General features: G+C 33.0%; 2 protein-coding genes and 1 non-coding gene across 3 annotated transcripts; all 3 read right to left on the bottom strand.

The window, feature by feature from the left end:
* Positions 1–7,484: 7,484 nt before the first annotated feature.
* On the bottom strand, positions 7,485–7,655 carry Smp_203000 (uncharacterized protein; the record flags this gene model as incomplete). The annotated part of the gene is made up of 1 exon (XM_018798143.1): positions 7,485–7,655. One exon carries the CDS (start codon positions 7,653–7,655, stop codon positions 7,485–7,487), a length of 171 nt encoding a protein of 56 aa, XP_018653114.1.
* An 11,705-nt stretch (positions 7,656–19,360) lies between these two features.
* Positions 19,361–19,594, bottom strand: Smp_202990 (uncharacterized protein; the record flags this gene model as incomplete). The annotated part of the gene is made up of 1 exon (XM_018798141.1): positions 19,361–19,594. The coding sequence occupies one exon, from the start codon at positions 19,592–19,594 to the stop codon at positions 19,361–19,363; it is 234 nt and encodes a 77-aa protein (XP_018653113.1).
* Positions 19,595–22,504: 2,910 nt separating this feature from the next.
* Positions 22,505–22,576, bottom strand: Smp_tRNA_00649_Pseudo_TTG.1.1. The gene has a single exon. It is a non-coding gene (tRNA).
* Positions 22,577–22,658: the final 82 nt, after the last annotated feature.

Raw genomic sequence — 22,658 nt, 5'->3', positions numbered from 1 at the left:
AATAAACACGTGATATAAGAAAAAGGAAATTTTTTACCCATCCCAAATAGGCTACAAACAGATGAAGACACACTGGTTTGTATGGTTACCAGGTAAATAAAAAAGATCCATTGAGTTGGAAATAAAGAGTGGTCCTTTTCAGCTGGAAATAAATGGTTTATTTAATTACAAAGAGATTTTGGAGAGATACCCTGTCTAAAAGATTATTATCCAAAATTTAAAGAAAAAGCCTCCATGGCTCCAAGAATAATGATATAAGTCAGTATTGATCTGCTTCTGTATGATTAGTCAAAATAAGTAGTCAGAGTATGGTTAAAATATGTTATATTATTTATCTTATGTTCATTCGTTTGTTTGTTGGCATCCACTTGTTTCACACACAATAATTATTTACATCCTATGTAAGGCTAAATAATTATTCCATTATTAATTCTAAACACCGCGAATTTGAATACATAGCAGTTCTACAAACAAGGCAGTCAGAAAGAGGAGAAACTAGAGATGGTAGTGGGTAATCACAAGTGACAATGGCGTAAACCAGAAGTTACATAAAGTCTTCATCCACTTCAATAGATCTAAAATGAAATAACTCATCCATAAATATCACTACAATTTAAGTTAACGATCAAAGTAACATGATTCAACATGTGCAGTAATAAGTGCATCAATGGATCGTTCGCTTTCAGAAACACATTTTTAAACGAGGAGGCATACAGAAAAGCGTATTGTCATTATTATTATCATTATTATTATTATCAAAGTTGTTTTCCCTAGTGTATACAGTCGAATGTATAAATTTCATTCGAATAATACTAATTCATAGTTTTATAAAATTTTCCACTACTGCAACACGAATAGGAAGTTCGCAAAATTACCGGTCATTAATGGTCAGCTAAATCATGTTGACTGAAATCCTAATTTTGTATTACATAAAGAACCTCATGTATGAAACGTTCCCTAAAAATTTTAGTTAATATTTAGACTGTATCATTAAAAGATAAATCCCAAGGATTTTGTGGCAGGATGAAATTCACATACTTATTATATTCACGTGTTCCAAGTCTTCTCAGAAGTAGGAGAACTTGAGCTGCATCATCGAAATTTGAGCATTTGACACGGAATGTGTCTTCGAAACGATGAAATCAGGAGTCGAATATGATACTAGATTCAGGATCCTAGTTGAATTTACTAATGGGATTTGCGTTACATACATATTCATCTGGTTGGGAGGTTGAAAATGGAATAAAATGAGAACTTCTGCATTAGTGCATCCCAAAAGCTTCATTTTATTTGCATCACTCCGCGCTTGTTGAATTCGTAAAATAGTTTGAATTTCGCTAAGACATACAGACATTTTGTTTTGGATTGACCAATATATAAAAAAGTCGCTATCTCCACTTGTGTTCCGTCCTTGATCTATTTACACAATAATATGTAGGAGAGGACTTGTCTTGATCTAGGTTAAGACCTTGACACGATGAACTAACTTTATCGTACTCTACATCATGCATTTGAATGAATTCAAAGGATGATAAGTACTTTTTAATAAAGTTATACTTTAAAGGGAACACAAATGAAATTGTTTTTACGTCGAGTAGTTTATTTAAAATGTAAAGTGATTTGAAAGTGATTTCTACAATGAACAAAAATCGTCTAAAGAAATATTAAAAAACATAATGTAACGCAAATTTCTTTCATTTTGGTTACTTGGGATCTGTAATCGTTGAATTGTATCATGCTCTCAGCGAGAATTCATGCCTGGGTTAAACTGTATGTCGTCTTGGAATTACGTACTGCTTTGCAGTCTCAAACTAATAGAAACTAGCCGTTCAATGCCTTTTGGGTTCCAATGCATCGGAGATGAAATTTGCATTTCAACTGGTGGATTTTAATAAGTCGCCTCTGCTCGGAGTAGAATATATAAGATTTATACTTCTTGGAGAATTTATGCAAGTTAGAAGTCAATCTTAATTCGGAATCAGTTATCACAAAAACATTTTATTGTCTCGAGTAAGATATATAGAAATCAATTGCTCGTAATTATTTTACCAAACACAACCTTTTTAATCTTAATAGTTGAGATCATGAGTCAATTAAAGCTAGACAACTTGGAAAACTTGGAAGCATTGGACGGCCGTTTCGTCCTATTATGGGACTCCTCAGCAGTGCGCATCCACGATCACACTTCGCGAGACTCCAACCCAGGACCTATCAGTCTTGCGCGCGAGCACTTAACCTCTAGACCACTGAGCTGGCATCCAACGATGTTAATGTCTAACTTCAACCGATTCACGAAATTGATCGACACATCCTTCATTGTCTTCAGTGAGTTACTATCTCACAACAGACCCGGTTGAACTCCACTGGTCACTGCTTCTCAATAGAACTCTAACCTTTTTAATCAATTTTAATTCAAAGTAAGATTTTATCCTACGTTTTATGCATGTACTATCGCAACGGCTTTGAAATAATTTAAGGTTACAACGTCTCTTTACTTATTATTACGTAGCTTAGCGAAAATACTTCTGTAGTGTTGGGATGATCCTGAAAAGTTTTCGCAATAGACATGACAAGCTCAGGAAACAATAAGGAGCATTTTATCCAATCAGCGTTTGATTAGAAGTTTTGCTAGAAATATCGCGAAAATGAAGTCACATGTAGAGGTTCTGATTGGCTGATTACTGCCCTGGTACTATGTTTACTAGTATTCTAGAATTTTCAGGAAAACCCAAGAACTTCTAAAATACTACTACTATATTTTCTGTACATAAATTAACCTTTGGAGTAAAATGCTTCTCATATATTTTGCTCCTTTTCTCTCGTGTTCAAGTCGATGTGTAGATTTAGCTTGGGGGTTACGAGACTAGCTTAGAATCCGAGTATAGCATTCAATTAGCAAGACATCAGTTCCGCGATAGATATCAGATGTGAGTAAGCATCATTTTCAGACCAACTCTTGTTCAATCAGCAAGACTTATCAGTAGAAAATCAGCTTGTATGCTTCATGACAACAATCGTTTTGTTCAGTCTAATAAGTGAAAATTTCCTCCTTGTGAACCTTTTTAGTTGTTCGTAAATGATAAGTTGCCATGTTAAAACTGTTAGATCTAGTTCAATCTGTCCATTATAACGTGTTTATATTTGATAACCAGTTTCACAAGACATCGGATTATCAAAATTTATGTTTTAGAATAATGTATATACGTCGGTTTATTTATTATTTGAAAGTAATTTTCATCATGAAGTGGTATATCCAAACTAAGGAACCAGTGAAAAACAAGTAGAATTGTACAGTCTCAAAGATCTGGTTTTTAAGACCACTTAGTGCTGATCACCCACCATTTCAAACTGACTCCAAACAATGACCTAAAGTCTCATCAGTGAGCGCATTACCTTCAGGTCACTTAATCTAGATCGAATGGTCCCTATTTCTCAAATTAGGCCATGCATTCTTAGTTTTCAGTAATACAAACTTTGCATCAGTGCCACGTTATTATTAACATCATTATTTACACCACCAACTTACCTTGGGTTAATTTTCGAAAAAAATCATGCCAAATGTCTATGATTTAAAGTACACTATACTGTACTATTTCGTATCTTCATTCGTTTTCTCTCTTGTCCTTCAGATCACCATTACTAGATAGAAAACAAATTTTGTCTGTGAGGCATAGCAACATACGTATACACAGATTATCTACACAACAAATATAAATACTACAGACATGTTTTTACACATTGCGTAATGTGTACTTTTATAAATTCAATAATTTAGGGAATGTGGGCTTGTGTATATGTCTATATTCGCTCTCATGTCTTTATCTGCACAGGATGCGCATTAAGGAAGAAAACTACCCACTTGTTTAACAAAACAATAATAAAAAACATTCTAAAAAGTCTAGGACAATCTATAAAATATGTACACTGTAATACTAATTGTAGACCAAAAACAGTGAAGGAAATATGCTTAACAAGAAGTATTAACTGAGATATCTTTGAAGATAAGCCAGTTAGATAAAGTGATTTATTAAAATAGGGTTGTGGAGATTGTTGAGTTTTAATTGAGATCATGAACCGATCGATGCTGAACTATATGTTTGTAGACTCGATGCTGAAAATATTGAAAAGTATATAAAATTAAAGATGAAAAATATCAATAGTTGAAAATATGTTTTCTAGATATCTAGGATTTTCATTTTTCATGATTTTCGAGTTGTTGTAGGTAAATAAAGATAGGCACTGTCTCATCAAAATTCGTTTTTACCGAATCGTTAGTTCTTTCCATTACAGACATGATAGTAATCACTCACTATTATCAGTGGTTATTCTGAACTTCGTTACGGATCATATAATTACACTGATTCGTAAGTGGATGAATGAAGTGGCTCTTATACTGTGGTGTTGGTAAGAGGAAATAGTGATCTTGATCAACTTATGCTTGGGTTCAGAAACTTCTATCAGCTGATAATATTCACAATGAAAATTAAGTTAAACTGTAAATGTCATTTTCTTCATGTTTTGCTGAGATTAGGGGGATCTCCACAGGGATCAGTATATAGAAAGCTAATCTAGAACAAGGAAAATACAAACTTTCGGCGTCTGGTGTCACTTGGCAGTATTAGAAACCTAGTTAGTTCTCCGTCTTCAAACAAATATGCACAGACAATAAGAACAAAAATGAACTGAATAAAATCTCTAGAACAGTCATGGAAAATCGTTCTCCCTCCCATGTTCATTTGCAAGAACTTGAAACTCAAATGTCTAGCTGGAAGCACATTCACAGTTACAAAATTGTTTTATTCATGGACTTAATAGTAAAACTAGATGTGAAGCAGGCTGTCAAAATCACTGAGAAATACTCTATATTTAGCAGGAAATAAATTGCTACTTTTGTGTTGTGGTATATGACAGATTTCTTGGTTGTTTCTCTTACTAATTAGGTGTTGAGTTACGCCATCAACTAACAACTGAATGAACTACTTTATGAGGTTCGATGGACTGCCAAAATGACCAAGTAAATGAAGCGGCTCAACATTAAATAAATTCGCGAATAATGGGTCAGCAGATTTTCTGTATCGGAACAGAACAAATGAAAGCAGCAACTGACAATATACAACCTGAAGTACTGAAGTCAGACACAGAAGCAACTGCAAGTATGCTTCACGTTCTATCCAGGAAGATTTGAGAGGAAGAACAAGTGCCAATAAACTGGAAATAAGAATACCTCATCAGCACACCAAAAAAAGAGATCTGAGCAAGTGTAAAAACCATAGTGGTATCACGCCACTGCCAGTACCGTGAAACGTCTTCAACAGAGTGTTGTCAAACCGGATGAAAGATTCAGTAGACGCCAAACATCAAAATCAACAGCATGGATTCCGTAGGGGTCGGTCGTGTACAGACCAAATCATAACATTGTGGATCGTCGTCGAACAATCAATTGAATGGAACTCGTCACTATACATCAACTTCCTTGAATATGAGGAAGCGTTTGGCAGTGTGGATAGGAAGACCTTATGGAATCTTGTTCGACACTATGGTGTGAGTAGCTGAGAAAATCGTCAACATTATCCAGAATTCATACGACGGACTGCACTACAAAGTCGTGCATGGAGGACAGCTGACAGACGCATTTCATATGAGAACCGGTTCCAGACAAGGCTGCCAACTCGACACCCTTTCTCTTTCATCTGGTGGTTGACTGGATTATGAAGAGGTCAACATCTGAGGGGAAGCACGGAATACAGTGGACAGCCTGCATGCAACTAGACGATTCGGACTTCACAGGTCACCTGGCTCTTCTATCCCATACAAACCAACAAATGCAGGTCAAGACAACCAGTGTAACAGCAACCTCTGCATCAGTAAGTCTCAACATACACAAGGGAGGAGGAAGCAATATCCTCAAATACAACACGGTGAACACCAAATCAATCACACTTGATGGAGAAACTCTGGAAGAGGTGGCGATCCTCACGTGCCTGAACAGCATCATCGATGAACAAGGAGGATCTGATGCAGAGGTAATGGTGAGGATTGGCAAAGTAAGGACGACATTCATACACTTGAAGGATATATGGGACTCGAAACAACTGTCAACCAACATCAAAGTGAGAATCTTCAATACGAACATCGAAACAGTTCTACTGTATGGAGCTGATAATTGGAGAACTACTACAACCATCATCCGAATAGTACAAGTATTTCTAAACCATTGTCTACGTGAGATACTCAATATCCGTTGTCCGGATACCATCAACAACAGACTACTGTGGGAGAGGACAAACCAGCTTTCAGCTGAAGAGGAAATTAGGAAAAGACGATGGAAGTGGATAGGACATACGTTGTGGTAATCATCAAACTGTATCGTGAGACAAGTGCTAACTTGGGATCCTGAAGGGAAACGGAAAAGAGGAACAGCGAAGAACACACTGAACCTGGAATTGGAAGCAGACATTGAAAGGATGAATAGCAACTGGAAACAACTTGAAAGGATTGACCAGAACAGAGTTGAATCGAAAATGGAAGTGGACGACCTATGCTCCTTCATGAGAGTTAAATGGTATAAGGAAGTATGTAAATATCGTAATTAATAATCAACTGACTGAATAGTTAACTTATTTTCCAAGTACAGTTTTATGTATTCGGTTTTGATCCACATTGTTTATGTGAGTGTATTTCTGTACTAGGACCTGAAGGTTGAAATTTGTGTGAAGTAACTAATATGTCGCCATTCAAAATGACTTTACGCTGGTAACTATAAAATAGTCGGTCAAAATTCTAAGACTTTGAATTACATTTTGAATAGAAAATTGTTCGATCAAGGATTGAATGCAAATGTTAGAAAGCAAGGAAAAACTTGCAACATCTTTCTTTTGCAACACAATGTTATGAAATATTAGCTGGAGTAAAAGATTTTCTTTAAAATCTGTCGATAGTTTCCGTCGCATATGTTCGTCAGTTGTAGAGCCATGGGAAGTAAAAGGTATGGGGCAGACGTTCCATCCTGTCGTGGAACCTCCTAGAAATGACCGTCCATTTAGATTAAAACATGTGTCGAGTGTTTTCTGGCTATCACAAAACACCTAAATGATCTAGGTCCAGATGAAAGCCATCCACAAATTAAATTAACCTCCACTAACCTCTCAAATAAACAATTTCTAAATCCGTCATACTTCCCATTCAGAAAGAATGTGATTAATCTAATGAATGCATTAGTATCTTGCCAAGTTCAATTAAACGAGGGGTTGATAACATTCATGATTTTATTACCTGCTGTAGATTGGTTAACGTTCCGATCATTCACATTACTATAGTCAGTTTTAGTTTTTTCTTATCAAAAAACACCATTGCCGGTGATATTATTCTGTAAATTGTGTCTTAGTAATAATTTGTATTCAATTTTTCTGTTCATTTCGTATGTTATGATTGAAGGAGGAATTAAAATTAACCTTTGTAGCATTAAGAAATAAGATTATATAAAGTTATACCGAATAACATTGAACAACCGTTGACATTATAAAATTAAGATATATAAGTAAACTGAAATTCAGCAACAGTAACGAAATCATAAAGCATACGAAACAAGGAACTGAAAATAACTCATTGAATATCACCAGTTTCAAATGATAGTGCATTAAATACCGTTTGTACATGAATTTGATTAACCATTATGACTTATGGCAAAACTTTTAACTAAATTTTCCAGATAACCTTGCTCGAATACACAAATATTTTTTGCCAATTTAATTAAAGTATAGCATTCTTATTGAATTTATTAACCAGTAATTTCATATAAAAAAAAATTCAGCAAATGAGAATGTGCTTAATTCATCCATAGCAAAATAACAATGAACTGAGATAAGACGGTGGTTGGAGGTGGTCAACAGTAAACCCTGGACCTGGGTTTCGTGCTACTTGGCACTCATCAGCAAGGTGTACCTGTAATCTTGAGGGGACTGGTGCTCCCTAACGGATTTGATTCCGTATCACTTTGATTCACAGTCAGGGACGTTACCACTGAGCTGTCGGGGCTGCGACCGACCTCCTGTAGGGCTGAGATGTAATCACAATTGTTTGATCACTGGGTGGTGATCAATGTCATGTGTGTCAAGTCCTTCCTCGTGCAGATCGAATGCTATCGATCAAGTTGCAATGTGGCCATTAGTCTAGATGGCTCGACACTGAGTGCACTATGTTGAGATAAGATGGTGGTTGGAGGTGTTCAATCAATTGTGAACAATAAAGTGATTCGACATATTATCAATTAATTCAAACAAAAGAAAATCACCAATTTTCTGTTTAACATTTATCAACTTGTAAACAATCATAAACATAAAGGATTGTCCATTTTGAATAAATAGTATTCAGCTTTATAACTGCACTTTTTATAAATATTTAAACATCAAAAAAGTGACACAGTTCACTTGTTATGAAGATAAAATGATTTACTTCTACTAGATATTACTTAGTGTTTATTAAAGTATGGCTTATATGGCTCATGAAATACATTTATGAGGTCATTATGTAGTTGCAAACGCATCATCTTGTTATTATTATAATAGATAAATGGGAATGATCATTATGTAGCCTCCATTTTTTTATTCGGTTTCAGTCATATTATTTTGGCTGAATATTTATGGAATGAATAACAGTTTCTAGTCCCTGACAAAGCTAGTCAGTCAACCACCCAGAAGTTTTATCCCTTGAAAATTATTAGGTTCAGATTTCGAGGATAGGTTTCGGTAGTGAGTTATCATTTCAACAGCCTCAGTATTCTGTTAATCCTGCAATGATAACAGATGCTAAAAAAATATATATGGATAACATTTTTATGAATAATGCTTGATAAATAAGAAGATATTTCAGCATTTTAAGCCTAATCAAAAGTCAGTGTAGTTGTATATTGCATATTTTCATGTTTTAAACAAATTACCAATTGCTTCCTATTATTTCTCACTTAATCCAACTCAAGATTTTTATGTTTTATGGTCAGCACGATCTTATACAACCTCTGAATCAGAATACATTAATCTAAACATGATATTTACTTCCAAATAACTATATCAATCATGTTTAACTACTGTAATATCAAAGAATCTATCATGATTTGTTATTGGTAGTGATAATATTCAATAAGTCACGTACATAATGCTTGAGAAGAGAATACACTTAAGCTTATTTTCCCAAAGATTGTACATTTAAATCACATAAATAAATTACGATAACGTTAACTGAAAAACAAATTGACATTTACAGATATGGTTAACAATGTTTTCCAAGTGCTTCTTATTGAAAAGTTAACTTGAACCGTTATCATACTGATGGTTCTTTGTTCAACGAAGTCGTGGCACCCGACTAGGAACCATTTTTACATTTTCATCTCAGTCTAGTTTTCATATGAGAATGTAAGTAAAAATATTCAGTTTGTTATAGGATATATTTGAACATTTGAATAACTTTCTATTAATTGGGTGGTATAATTAGTTTAATTTGATAATTGTTCTCATCATGGACTGACATCAGGTAAACTGTTGTAAAGCAAAGAGCACTAGATAGATATTCATCGCTATTTAAGAACTACTCAATGGTGCTTTGCACCACCTACTCACTGGAGTTGAAAGTGTTAACCATTGCATTCGAACCAGGTAGCCTAAATATATTATAAATGCTTGAATATCACTAAATTTCCCGAAGAATCGTGTGTGATGCAGCCCCCAAGAATTTTTAGAATCTGGACGGAAAAGTCATCCGCGCTCCTTAATTTTCTCTGGTTATCCAGTGAATGCCTGTGTCTCTCGAAAAATATTTGACTTAAATCACTGTTTGATTAGCTACAAATCATTATTATACATTTTAACAGCAGATAAATTGCTTCCCTAGTCACCTTGATACAAATGGTCTGACTCTTATCACCATCTAAGCTTTGTTCAAGCTGTTAAATTTTTTTAAAAGTAATTCTAATAATTACCTATGCATATAAGTATGTATATACAGACAACGGGTTACGTGAAGTAAAATTATGGAAGTAACTTATAACAAAAAGTTTTCTATTCATCCGTTTCAGTTTGTTTATTTGTTTGGTAACCAGCTTTATCCAAGTCTTATCTCGGCATCATCTGGTAACCACATGATTTTGTAAGACATGAGACAAATGTGTATATATCACAAACATATACCAGCACGTGAAGTGTCATTACTTTACAGAGATAAATAATAAATATCTGACGAGTGTTACACAATTGACGATTTTCAGATTTGTTTTGAAATTTTAACTTTATGATCAGAAATCGCCATTTGTTATCGTATAAAGATTGAAAAAGTGTTCAGAAGTTATAATCAAGAGCGACAAAGATAACAGTATAGTTTTCGTTCAATGAAATTTTGAAAAGCAAATAAATTTGCAATCATAGACTGTAAAATTGTCTCTTGAGCCAGTACTGTGGTCATTTGGACACTTGAAAGACAAGACGAAGTCGTTTTTTGATATGTGTTGAATTCGGAGAACATAGAAGACGGTTTAAATACAATGACACAATTCGCTGCAACTTATAAATCCCAAAAGATATTTATGGAGTGAACACAGGAGGGTACAACCAAGTGTATTTGAATACATTACAGAATCACTTAGCAAAATCTGAGAACCATACAGTAAATACTTCATTTGCAAAATGGTAATCAATTGTTTCAGACTTGATTGTTCCTTCGTTTCCACATCAACCATTCTCTGTTCTCGTCCTCTCTCATTCTGCCGTCAAACATTTCACTTTCGAATGATGATACATACTACTTATATATATGGACACCAGCAGCACACATCACACTTACACTTAGATGTTTTATCCAATAATGAGTAATACATTAATTATGGTAATAGTAAAAAAACACAAAAATAATCAGTAAGTAACAAGTTAGCTTATATTGCGTACTATATAACTAAACCAGCCTAAAAATACTCCTTAAAAATATACTAATGGGTGTCAGTCAGTAGCGAATCCTATCTTCTGATTATACCATTCTAAGCTCGGATAAATCCATTATGTCAGCTCCCACGTTGATGGTAACAAACTAACTGACTGTTCAATAAGTTTTCTGTTTTTAAGCTACCTTAAAGTACAAACGATCTTCAATAACCGCATAATCTATTCAAGTATTTTTATGGTAGGTACAACGATTCTTGTCTACTCAATTTAAAACATCTAGTCAGTATGACAAATATCTTTATCCGTATCAGCAAAACTGACCTACCTTATTTTTCTGATGATCACATTAGTATGAAAGTAAAAGATTTTCTATTGTTTACTCGATGTTAATACTAACTGATGATAAAAATCAACTTCTATCATATCTCTTACTCGAAATAATTTTTATCCGTCAATTAAAATGGATTTTATGTAGAATCATTTTTTCTTGTTATTTTAGTATTTGCATTCAGGTACATCAACGTGTCGTAAATATAAGGTTTTTATAGGGATCTGAAAAAGATTCTGTTGTGCTGAAGAAAGATGTGAAGAGTCAGTGAAATCGTCTAGTTAGCTTAATCAGGCCAAGGAAACGAAAGGAGTGTTATAAATCTCTTCTAAACTCATGAACTACTGTCTTCAGATAGAATCCTCATAGCTTCTGTTATACGTGAGAGAGGATGGGTCTTTTTTTATTTTAAAATGTTAATTTTAGTATTTATTTTACTATCTCTTTTGAAAATATGCTGCCTACTTATAAATAATACATTTACCTTTGTATTTTCCTTTAATTGATTGTCTTTTTCTGTTGACTTCTGAATATGTGATTGATTAGCTTTTTTCATAAGGATCAATATGGTGAAGACAGTTCATAAGTGTGATGAGTACACACTGATTTGAATGCTATACTTCTAGAAGTAGGCATTGACCATGCTGTGCAGAAGAACAATAAATATTCTCAAATAAATTATACTACTCATAAAATATAGTACTATCTATTACATCCATTTAACCTATAAATCTCTACTATGATAACGCTTATTTTGCATACGAGTACTTGACACTTGACAGTCATGATTACCCCACAACCGACGGTCATTCATTAACCCTTAGACGAGGATTGTAATTTTATTAAGATTTCGGATCGGAGACAACACAATCAACGAACATACGTATTGAGTAACCATGAGGATCATTGTATTCGTTTAAAGATCCCCATCATACTAAAAGACTAATATTTGAACGAAGAATATTCTTTTCGATAAATTCTCTTCAGGTTCTACAATTATATATTCAAACTAATAATCCGAAAAAATGACCAGATTAATGGTAAAGTACATCGCCTAATGTATGTACATTTAGGATTGTCAAACCAAATAGAATAAAATTGTTAATGTTGGTATGACTCATATTGAATGTAAACTTGAATCTGTATGTATGTTAAGTGAAAATTTAAGATCCATGATCAGAATAAATATGGATTAGATAATAGTGCAATTACAATTCGATCAAATGTTTAATGGAAGTTTAAAATAATTAGTCCCTTTGATAAATTTCGATATTGCAATGTGAAGACGAAGTTCATCGGAATTATGTGATATATTTGCACAATACATTTCGAACAATCTGATCACACATATACTTGTTAAGACATTTTTAAATGAAAACTAAAAGGTCAACTAGACAGGTTAAGGCTTATCTTAGCCCGATGACCCGATGAATAACTGAAAAGGATTGGTTTATACTGGTACTATGACCAGTTTGTACAAAATGGACCAACAACGATCTGTTTACTTTCTTCACTAAACCTTTGTGTTAGCCACGCTGGGAGGTGTTCGCGAGCACGAAAATGTAAATTTCTAGAACTTCGATCGATATAACTTGCTCCACAGGAGCAGTCGAACTGATAAATACAAAATGATGTGGTCATTTTAGGTAATTCATTTTTTTAACTTCGGTGTCACCATTGGGCGCGTAGAAAACACTAATCGTAGTTCTCCGCAGTTGAAAGATTTTTGTATTGTCCCACATAATCTTTGAGCTAGTAAATCACTAGCCGCATCCCCTCTGAATTGTGGGCTCATGAACATGGATTTCTTCTTGACCGTTTGAATTTCGCCTATTTTCACTGTCGTGATCATATATTTAATTATAAACTTTCTAGGGTAACAGTTCTCCCTAAGAGTATTATGCAAGGTGTTTAGCTCATCTTCAACTATATCCGCAGAACATATAGTACGTATTCGGTAACTAAGGGTTTTCATCAAATTTCGTTTGTACTGTAGAGGTACAAAGCTAAGGAAATGCGTATACTGCCCAGACCAAGTATCTTTTTCTGTTTAAGTTTCTTTTTAACGATCTATCAGCTCTCTTAGTTAAGAAAACGTCCAAAAAGGCTATTCAACCATCACTCTCTTCTTCAGATGTAAACTAAAATGGCTGGATGCACTTCGTTAAACTGCTTGAGAGCGTCTTGCTGTGATGTATTATTTTTACAGAGGATGAACATGTCCATATATCTACAGTAAAATCCGAATTTTTAAATAATCTTTTTTAGTGGACCATTTTCTAGTTTGGCTAGAAAAAATATCAATCAGTACAGGGCCCAGAGGTGAACCGATTGCAATGCCATCTGTTTGTCTATATATTTCTCCGTTGAACTTGAAATTCACATTCATGGTGCATTTGAGTAATAACTCTTTCACGATATTAATAGGAACTGAAGTTTCATTATCATTTTAGTGATTGTTCAGTTACTATTATTTCTGTTGTACTTATTTGTTCGTTTAAGTACTTTAAAGTACAATCTAGTTTATCTATTACTCAACTGTCCGTTTAAAAAGTAGATTTATATTTGTGTACAACATATTGAATTCACATATATTTCCTCAAAACGGTGTTTATTTTTTCAATTTATTTTGACTTTAATTTCTGTTCAACGTTTTATTTATTTTTATTTCATTCCGTCTCGACCTTGATATTATATAAATTATGATTAAAATGTATTAGTGCATTTGGCATGTTTCAAAAAATACTCGAACAGAATGTATACGTATAACACTTCAATATTGAGGTCAATATGTTTATCATGTATTGATAATATTTAAACAAAATATTGTCCAATATATCTGGAAATCTATTTTAAGTATGCAAATAAAATTTGTGACCTAAAGTCTTTCAAAAAAGCGAGATGAATAATACTTAAATTGTCAGATATTTGCGTCTTTCATAGATTAATTGAATAGCAAATCATATCATGCTTAATTACTGAACTTATATTAGTATTTTTAGATGATCCAAGTAGTCGCTGAAATCAGTATATTGTAATACTACTTTATGTTTAACGATGCAATGACTGAAAGCTCACCAGTTTAGTAATAGTGATATTAAAAGTTGAAGGTATTCGAGAAGAAGAATCTGTGAAACTTTTACTCTCTCAGAGACTGAGACATTTATTAAGGATTATCATAATGAAAGGACATTATTTTCAGTTATCCAGACACTGACGAAACTCCTTTCGTAATATTTGAAGTACAGAATTAGGTTCTTCATATATTTCTTTAAATTTCGTGGTATAACACCGAGTTTACTGTTTAATCTTCAGTTACAATTTCGTTTACATTTCGGTCGTATAAATCGCGAAAACGGTGTTATGGAACATCATGTAGAATCATGTTTTAAGTTAACATTTGAATTTTCGAAACAAAAAGTAGGATGTTATAAAACTATAAATATTAATCACTGTCTATAGAGAGATAGTGTGAACGGAATCACATTGAAAATAGTTATAATTTAATATTTGAAAGTTATCGGCAACATGCCTAAGGTTTTCAGCTGGTATTTTTAACTTTTCGAGTTGATGAAATCGGATGAAGCACCTTTGAAATATTTATTTGAATATAAGCTAATCTATCTACTGATCTGTGGTATTTAATATACCTTCTGAAAATTATATATTTCGTCAACACCAAATAACCTATTAAGAGAAATTTCTTCTAAATTTGAACAAATAGTTTCACATTGGTTGAACGTCGATTTAAAGGAGGATATTAAAAAAGAAAATCTCATGAATTCAAAATGAGGTTTGAAAAATTGAAATTCTTTTGAATCAAACTGCCAAGAGAAACGGTTGAAATTATTTTGATTTCAGTTGCTGGAAATTTTACAAGTATAATTTCATTTTTAACATTAACCAATCAAATTATTTACAAACTCATAGTTTAGTTATTCCCAAAAAATATTATTTTACAAACTATGTACTTTAAGTATGTTTTCCTAAAGTCATAAGACAAACAATTATTCATTGTAGACAGCATAGGACCTTTATATAGCATCCATTTGTACAAGGATTATGGAGACAAGCAAAACATTTCACATTTTTAAATTCACTTGGTATTGTTTGTTTAAATCTTACCATTGATGTTTAGGACTGTAATTGATCAGTCTCTTATTGGCATATGTAAATACTGTGCGTACTGCCTAGATCAATCGTAGTTCTTAACATAAATGGGAAGATTCAAACAAACAATACTAAATGAATTTAAACTTCACCCCATTGCACAAGTAACTGGCTATCAGGATTCAATAGCTGAGTGGATAACGCGATGGCGTTTGAAGCGAAAGTTACTGGGTTCAAGTCTCAGAGTGAACATTAACTCTGAGATGCAGGTACATCCAGCTGACGAGTCCCAAATAGGACGAAGTGATGTGCGTCCTGGATTCCACTGCTAGCCACTATCCACCTTTGCTTATAATTTTACATTTTTGATTTCCATCAGCAACGTATTGTTGCATTTGTTTTACTTCCACAGAAAAGGTCATTTATGTCTAAAAAAGCAAATATTATTTCACGATAATTAACTTAATAAATACAAATTATTCGAGGCTACCTGAAAATATCCTTGACATTAATAATTCATACGGTAGTTATTTCTCACAGTGATACTCCAATATGTCACTAGTCAACATATTGTAACTAAGATTATTTTCTTTAGCGAAAATATCTTGCCCAAATCGGAAAATAAATGGAAAACAAAAACCAAGCAGAATAATAATGTTAGGACATGTATGATAATTACTAAAATCCTTGCTAACCATTTCTATGTAATACTTCTTTTAGTACATCACCCACCTAAAAAATTAACTTGATATTGACGAGAGATTAAAGACAAATTCGGTATCTACGTATCTATCTATCTATCTGCTATCACCAATCAAAATGCAACAGATGGTTTAACGGTATATATATATAATTTGGTTTTCGAAAATTCCCAGACTAGGAATATTTCTATTATTATGATTACTAGTGGAGTCAGCTTATTCAAGTAACTAAGGTTTTCAGCTGGTATTTTATCTTTTCAAGTTGATGGAAATATGAAGTAAATTTTGGATAATGAAGTAATAAAACTAAGAAAATTTATCGCCATTGAGTTATCTAAATAATTAATTAAAACGAAGGTTATTGTTTTTTGATTGTTTGAACAACAATTAGTGTTATCTTTTGGATTTACAGAATCCTATATGTATTTGATTAAGGAACTGTTGCAGATTATCTGAGAAGTGAAAATATTATAAGCTCGTATATAAGAACTCTCGTCTAAATTAGAGCGAATAGTTTCACAGTATTTGAGCGCCGAGTTGATGTAAGACATTAAATAGGAATAATATATATTTGTAAAACCTCAGCGAATGTATTTGTAAAACCTCAGCGAATGAATTTGTAGTAAATCCTACTACTACTACTACTACTACTACTACTACTACTACTATGACAAAATAAAAGTAAAGTGTTTCCTATTTGTTCAACATCGGTTGAGTGAGGACAATGATGTTGGTTATCCAAAACACATAATTACTCAATGAACAGAGAAGTATATAGTTTCAATTAACTCCTTATTTTGGCCTTGCACAAATACATATGTCTCATATTTGAACATAAAATTAATACGATTTGATTTCATTAACAGTAAACACTCATTTTAGTGTCATCGATGAAAAACGATTTAATAATAAATATGATGGAAAAAGAAATTGTTCGGTTTACTACAAAAATGAAGAACGTAAGTGACAGTTTGAAATTAAGCAGATGATAAACCTAATGTATGAGTTGGTGTAAATGATTTCGCATGCAAAGATAAGACTTACTTGTATGGATTTCTATGACTTGTACTGTACGTAGAAAAGGAATTCTAGAGGCGTAAAGTGGGTTGGATAGGACATAGTAGATAAGTTTATAGGCTAATTTAATATAAATCTGGGTACTAGTAATGAGTGAATTTAAGAAAATACAGCTTATTTTTGTTTTCTACAATATCTTTGTGAGATAGTAAAGGGTGATTTTCAGTTATTCGATAATAAACATGTCTAGCTGCATGTTAAAGGAGAATGGCTCTTAAACAATGTATTAGTTTTTCCATATCTTTTTATTAACTCACTTTTATTTTTATATATAACGCATAAAATTAATTTGAATAAAGCAAGAGTAGCAGAAGAAGGTAAATTCATTTAACTCATGGATTCTCATCAGCTGCTAACAACTTAAAAACGATAGTTATAATAACTTCTTACCAATTTACATACTATACATCACATTGGTGAAGGTCAGAATTAAAGTATGTACTGTCAGTTGACCTAACACGATCGCTGTTAGTTGTATGTGGTAAAATAGGTGTCCACACACCCTGTGTACATTGTCTCATTACCTGAAATCAGTTTGTGACGAATACAGCCTCTAGTAACAATTTTACTGGTAAATGAAGAAAATTACAGATTATTTTTGTCATTTGGCCTTGTTATCACTGATTTCGTTTCTTGATGAAGGTTCTTTTTGAACATTATACTTTCAGATGGAATTATCAAATAATTATTTACGTTAAATATTTCTACTTTTTAAAAATTTCACTTCCATCCTAGGAGTGGTGCGTATGAAATTCAACCAGACCTTAAAAGGTTATCTTTCTGTCAATGAAATTCGATAAATTCATATCCGAAATGAACTTTTATTGAATTTCTGACTTCATGCCATCCTTCTGATGAAGTCATCCTGTAAGCAGCATAACTACTTATAAACGTTTAACAAAAATAATCTCCAATACAGGTTTATGAAGATTTTTGGATTTCATTTATATCACCAACTAACATAAGTTAAACAACCACTGAAAAACCTGGAATCTATGGTTCAGTACTTCACTTAGATGAATATTCATCATATTTAGGAATTTAGAGATGACAATTTTAAACTATGAACATTTAATTAAATTTAATCAAAGTTATTTAAATGGGAATGTAATTAAATTCGACACAATTGATGAATATGATGATCATTGTCTAGACATAGTGAATAAGCTTTATCATTTTCAACTGTTATTATAATTTAAAGTACAAATTATTTAGATTACTCAATACTTTCTAATTTAATAAATTTTTAGTTGGTAATTTGTTTATAAACTTATACAATTAAAATAATCTCACATATTATTTGTTCATGGTCGAAGTATCAATAGAAACATGAATCGAACAGATGAATGTGCCAACCTATTGTTTTGTCTCATATATCAATTTCAATCAAGTGTACTTTAATGTTTCATCAAAATGTACTGTAATAAAGCTAGAATTATATTCCCAAAAAACAGAATAAGTAACGTATTGAAAATTATCTAGAAGAACCTCATAAAAAATGAAATGTGGAAAGAAGTATCCTGAAGATCATAAACAACTAGTTGTTTGCAAAAGACAGTCCTTATCCATTCTCTGTCTAAAGGAGATGAGATTTCAGGAAGAATTAATGCCGGAATCAGGGCTGAAAAGAAGCTTTTCTGAAGCTTAATCGGTTTCATTATTTATCATCAAACATTCGTTAAACCATTCAAAGATAGATCAATACTTCTCCATGTCACTTCCATCTGCAAATAAGAATTTGAGTTTACCTGTTGTTACAAGTGCGTAGGAACAACAAATAGAAGGTTTCCTATCAGGTTTACTGAACACGTTCCGAGGAATTTGTATCTCAATGTTATAAGTTGGATAAGAAGGCAAGCTCACGTTTTTTCAAACTCAGTGAAACATTTTACAACAATGTTTATTCCCAATGTGGCATTTTAACATTGGTTTTATTTTCAGGGTAACATTTTAGCCAGTTCGATACTGAGGTTATACTTTCCACTGTAGTATTATTTCAGTTCAGTATACTTAAGTTTTAATCTCATTCAGTATGGGAGGTGTGAACATTCGTCCAGTCTGTCCAACATATTCTTTGTATTATTCTGTGTGGACTTCGTATGTGTTTAACAGTAACCCTATATACCATACCTTTTATATAGTGTTTATTAACTAATCATCAATTATGTGCAAAATCAATATATAAATGAGTGTGTTAGTTTTAGTGATGAAGTGATTTCAAATTATATATTTTGGAGAGCCAATAAATCTTCATTACACCCGTCGTCCAAGTACTTGTTTTGAGTTATGAGAATTACAGAGGTTACATCATAGTAAACAATTACACAACAGATGCGACACAGACATAACGGAGAGGCAGTAAAGTTTTCACAAGGGCAGTCCCGGGACATCTTACGGACAGTAAACGTAGGGTTGATATTAGTCACGCATCTAAATAACTGACAAAAAAGCAACATCAATTTTACTGTTTTGCTAGGACGATCGCTACCAAACGGTTCCGATATGAAGTAATATCAGTAAAAGACATTTGTCGATGTATTGTATAGTTATTGACAATTAATTTGAGTCCAAACATTTACATTTTATGGTCGTTGTGACTTAACAATAATCCCTGTTACTATAAGGGAAATTGATGTGATCTAGAATATCTGAACTTTTATGCTTTATTATTACGGTTCGATATGCTAATAACAAATTATCCAAACAATATTTATCCTTGCTTTTAAAATCAGAGATATATAATATCCTATGAAAAAACTGTTCAATCTCAGTGATAACTAATTTTTATTGAATCTCAAGCGCTATGACACTGCCTACGATTTCATTTTTAAGCTTATTACTGATTACCGATAACTGTTCTCTATGAAAGTTGATAACTTTTTTAGCCTAATGGACACAGAAGTTATTTATCGACAAAACCATAATTGACTTCATGTATATGGAAACATGTGTATATAAAGCACAAAAGACTACTGTCCAATTTTGATTTCTTGTTAATCGTCAATAACGCAAACCTGTAAACTGACCCATATTACCAAAATTCACATCACTTAAATGATGGAACAAATGGACAAGTAAAGCAAAGGAAATGGAATAACAGCAATACTACGAGGCTGTCTACGACCATATACTAGTAACTTACCCATAGTGTAGAGTATACCGCTGTTTAGAATGCTATCTCATGGATAAGCAGATGGGCTTTTCACCTACATCACAAGTAAGACACATGGAGTCCGATAAAATAAGTAAACTTAAAAATCACTTCATTTCATATTGGGTCAGAGTAGATATTCATGCATACCAATTATGAATCAATGCTATGGAGTTAAATAAAGAGAAACACATTCTACAATATAAATATTTATGACCAGTTATTTAGTGTGTAGCACAGACACAGATTCATACACTTTGAGGCCTGAAAATATTGGTTGTATTTGATTATTGATTTGCGTGAAGAATAAGTTAGTGTGTCGCTGAGTTGCATCATACACACTAGTAACACTACCGACACGTAATCAAAAAATTACACTTCCTACATAAATAACACATGATTGATTGAATGTTTTAGTCTTTGGAAAACGTACATTTGATATCACGTGAACATAAAATTTATGGTGGTAGGTATTAATGACGATAAATAATCATTGTATAAATTAATCTGTTCGTTGTTTTACAACTCTGTTCAATCAGATGATAACGTTAACATCAAAAAGTTTTCTAAAAGTTGTATAAGTCTTTTCTTTTCATGAGGTACATTCATAACCGTACATATTTCATCTAGTTATTAGGGTTGTTAAAAGTAATTCGTTAGTATTTTGATAAACCATTTCACATTCTTTTTACCGTATAGATAGTATCTGCTGACATACGTACCCCTGTTACCCCTAGTGGAGTGTAGGATACCAACCCAATCTGTCCTAGGCTCTCCTTTACAACAGTTATCAAGTGCCATCCTTTCTTTTGATGTCTGCCTCCGATTCTTTGGCTTTCAATTATTTGTCAGGTGATACAGTAAACCTTCTTCCAGCTACTCAACAATCAAAAGAATATCTAGTTAAACAGTGACTTCTTCTAGTAAATCTGATAACGTATATTTATAGTAGTTATCTGATAGTTTTCTGACATATTTACCGAAAAATCTTAATTCTCATTTCCGTAAGTTGGCGGTTACAATGGACAAGCTGTGACCGTTACATGTAGTAATAATCAACACACAAAGTTGAAAGTAATATTCAGTGATGAAATAAAATTTATCCAATCCAGGGAATATGTTTCTTTTTTCAGAACTTTTTATTCTTATGGAATGATAATTGTTCTTGCCGAAACAGCTTAAACGTCGAAACAAATCTACATTGGGAATGACACACACACAAATAGATATAGCGTAGTCGTACGTATATAAAGCAATTCATTTTTTAGATTTATTTAATTATTGATGTTCTATATACTTAACGGCGCGATCAGAACACTATTGCTGCTCCATTTTGATATTAGAGAAAGAATTTTATTTCACGGAAGGAATTACAATGTAAGTTTTAACTATCTGCTAATATCATCAGTGTTCCTAAACACATAAGGCGAAACGTAATGTTGTATGCGTATTTGCAACTATGGTGCTATTTTCTTTTGTTTAAAATATTCCAAGTATGTTTAATTCGTTTGTTCACTGCTTGATATCGAATTTTTTTCTTTTACATTGTCCTCATCGTTTATTGATTGACAAATTTAGTTCCCACTTGTGTATTTTCTCTCCTTTTTGTCTAAAGAAGAAACCTTATTCTGATCTAATGAAAATATCAAATCTTAATAACACTTACTTTAATGTTTGTTTAATTAACTCAAAATGTCTCAGTTGAATCCCGACAGAATCATGAGACGTTTCAAGGCACATAGCGTGTTGCGTATTATAAGACCCATCGGAAAATCTGTTAGTCTCACTCTTCTTCATATAGTACCCAATGGTAACCTAGAGGGTAAGCGATCTATTTTGAGTAGCATTTCTTTAGTTACAATAGGTATCACGCAAAATGCAAACTGGTCTACTGTGAGTCTGTACTTATTTATACCCTGGAAATTATCAGACGCTCAGCCCTAACAAAAATGTCATACCTTTATTTGGTCATGCTAAGACATAATCAACTTAAATTCATTTAGTATTGTTTGTTTGAATCTTCCCATTGATGTGTTAGGACTGCAACTGGTCAGTCTCTATTTGGTATATGTGCATACTGTGCGTATTGCCTCGATATAGCCTAAATTCACAAGCATGGTAAGCAAAGATGGATAGTGGCTAGCAGTGGAATCCAGGACGTGCGTTTCGTCCTGTTTGGGATTCGTCAGCTGGATATACCTGCATCTCAAGTTGATGTCCACTCTGGGACTCGAACCCAGTACCTTTCGCTTGTGAATTAAGGCTATATCGAGGCAATACGTACAGTATGCACATATGCCAATTAGAGACTGACCATTTGCAGTCATAAACATCAATGCGAAGATTCAAACAAACAATACTAAATGAAT

The sequence above is a fragment of the Schistosoma mansoni genome, chromosome 6, assembly GCF_000237925.1.
Source record: "Schistosoma mansoni strain Puerto Rico chromosome 6, complete genome".
Classification (NCBI taxonomy): domain Eukaryota; kingdom Metazoa; phylum Platyhelminthes; class Trematoda; order Strigeidida; family Schistosomatidae; genus Schistosoma; species Schistosoma mansoni.
Note: the sequence above shows the minus strand (reverse complement) of the source record. Positions and strands in the feature narration are given on the sequence as shown.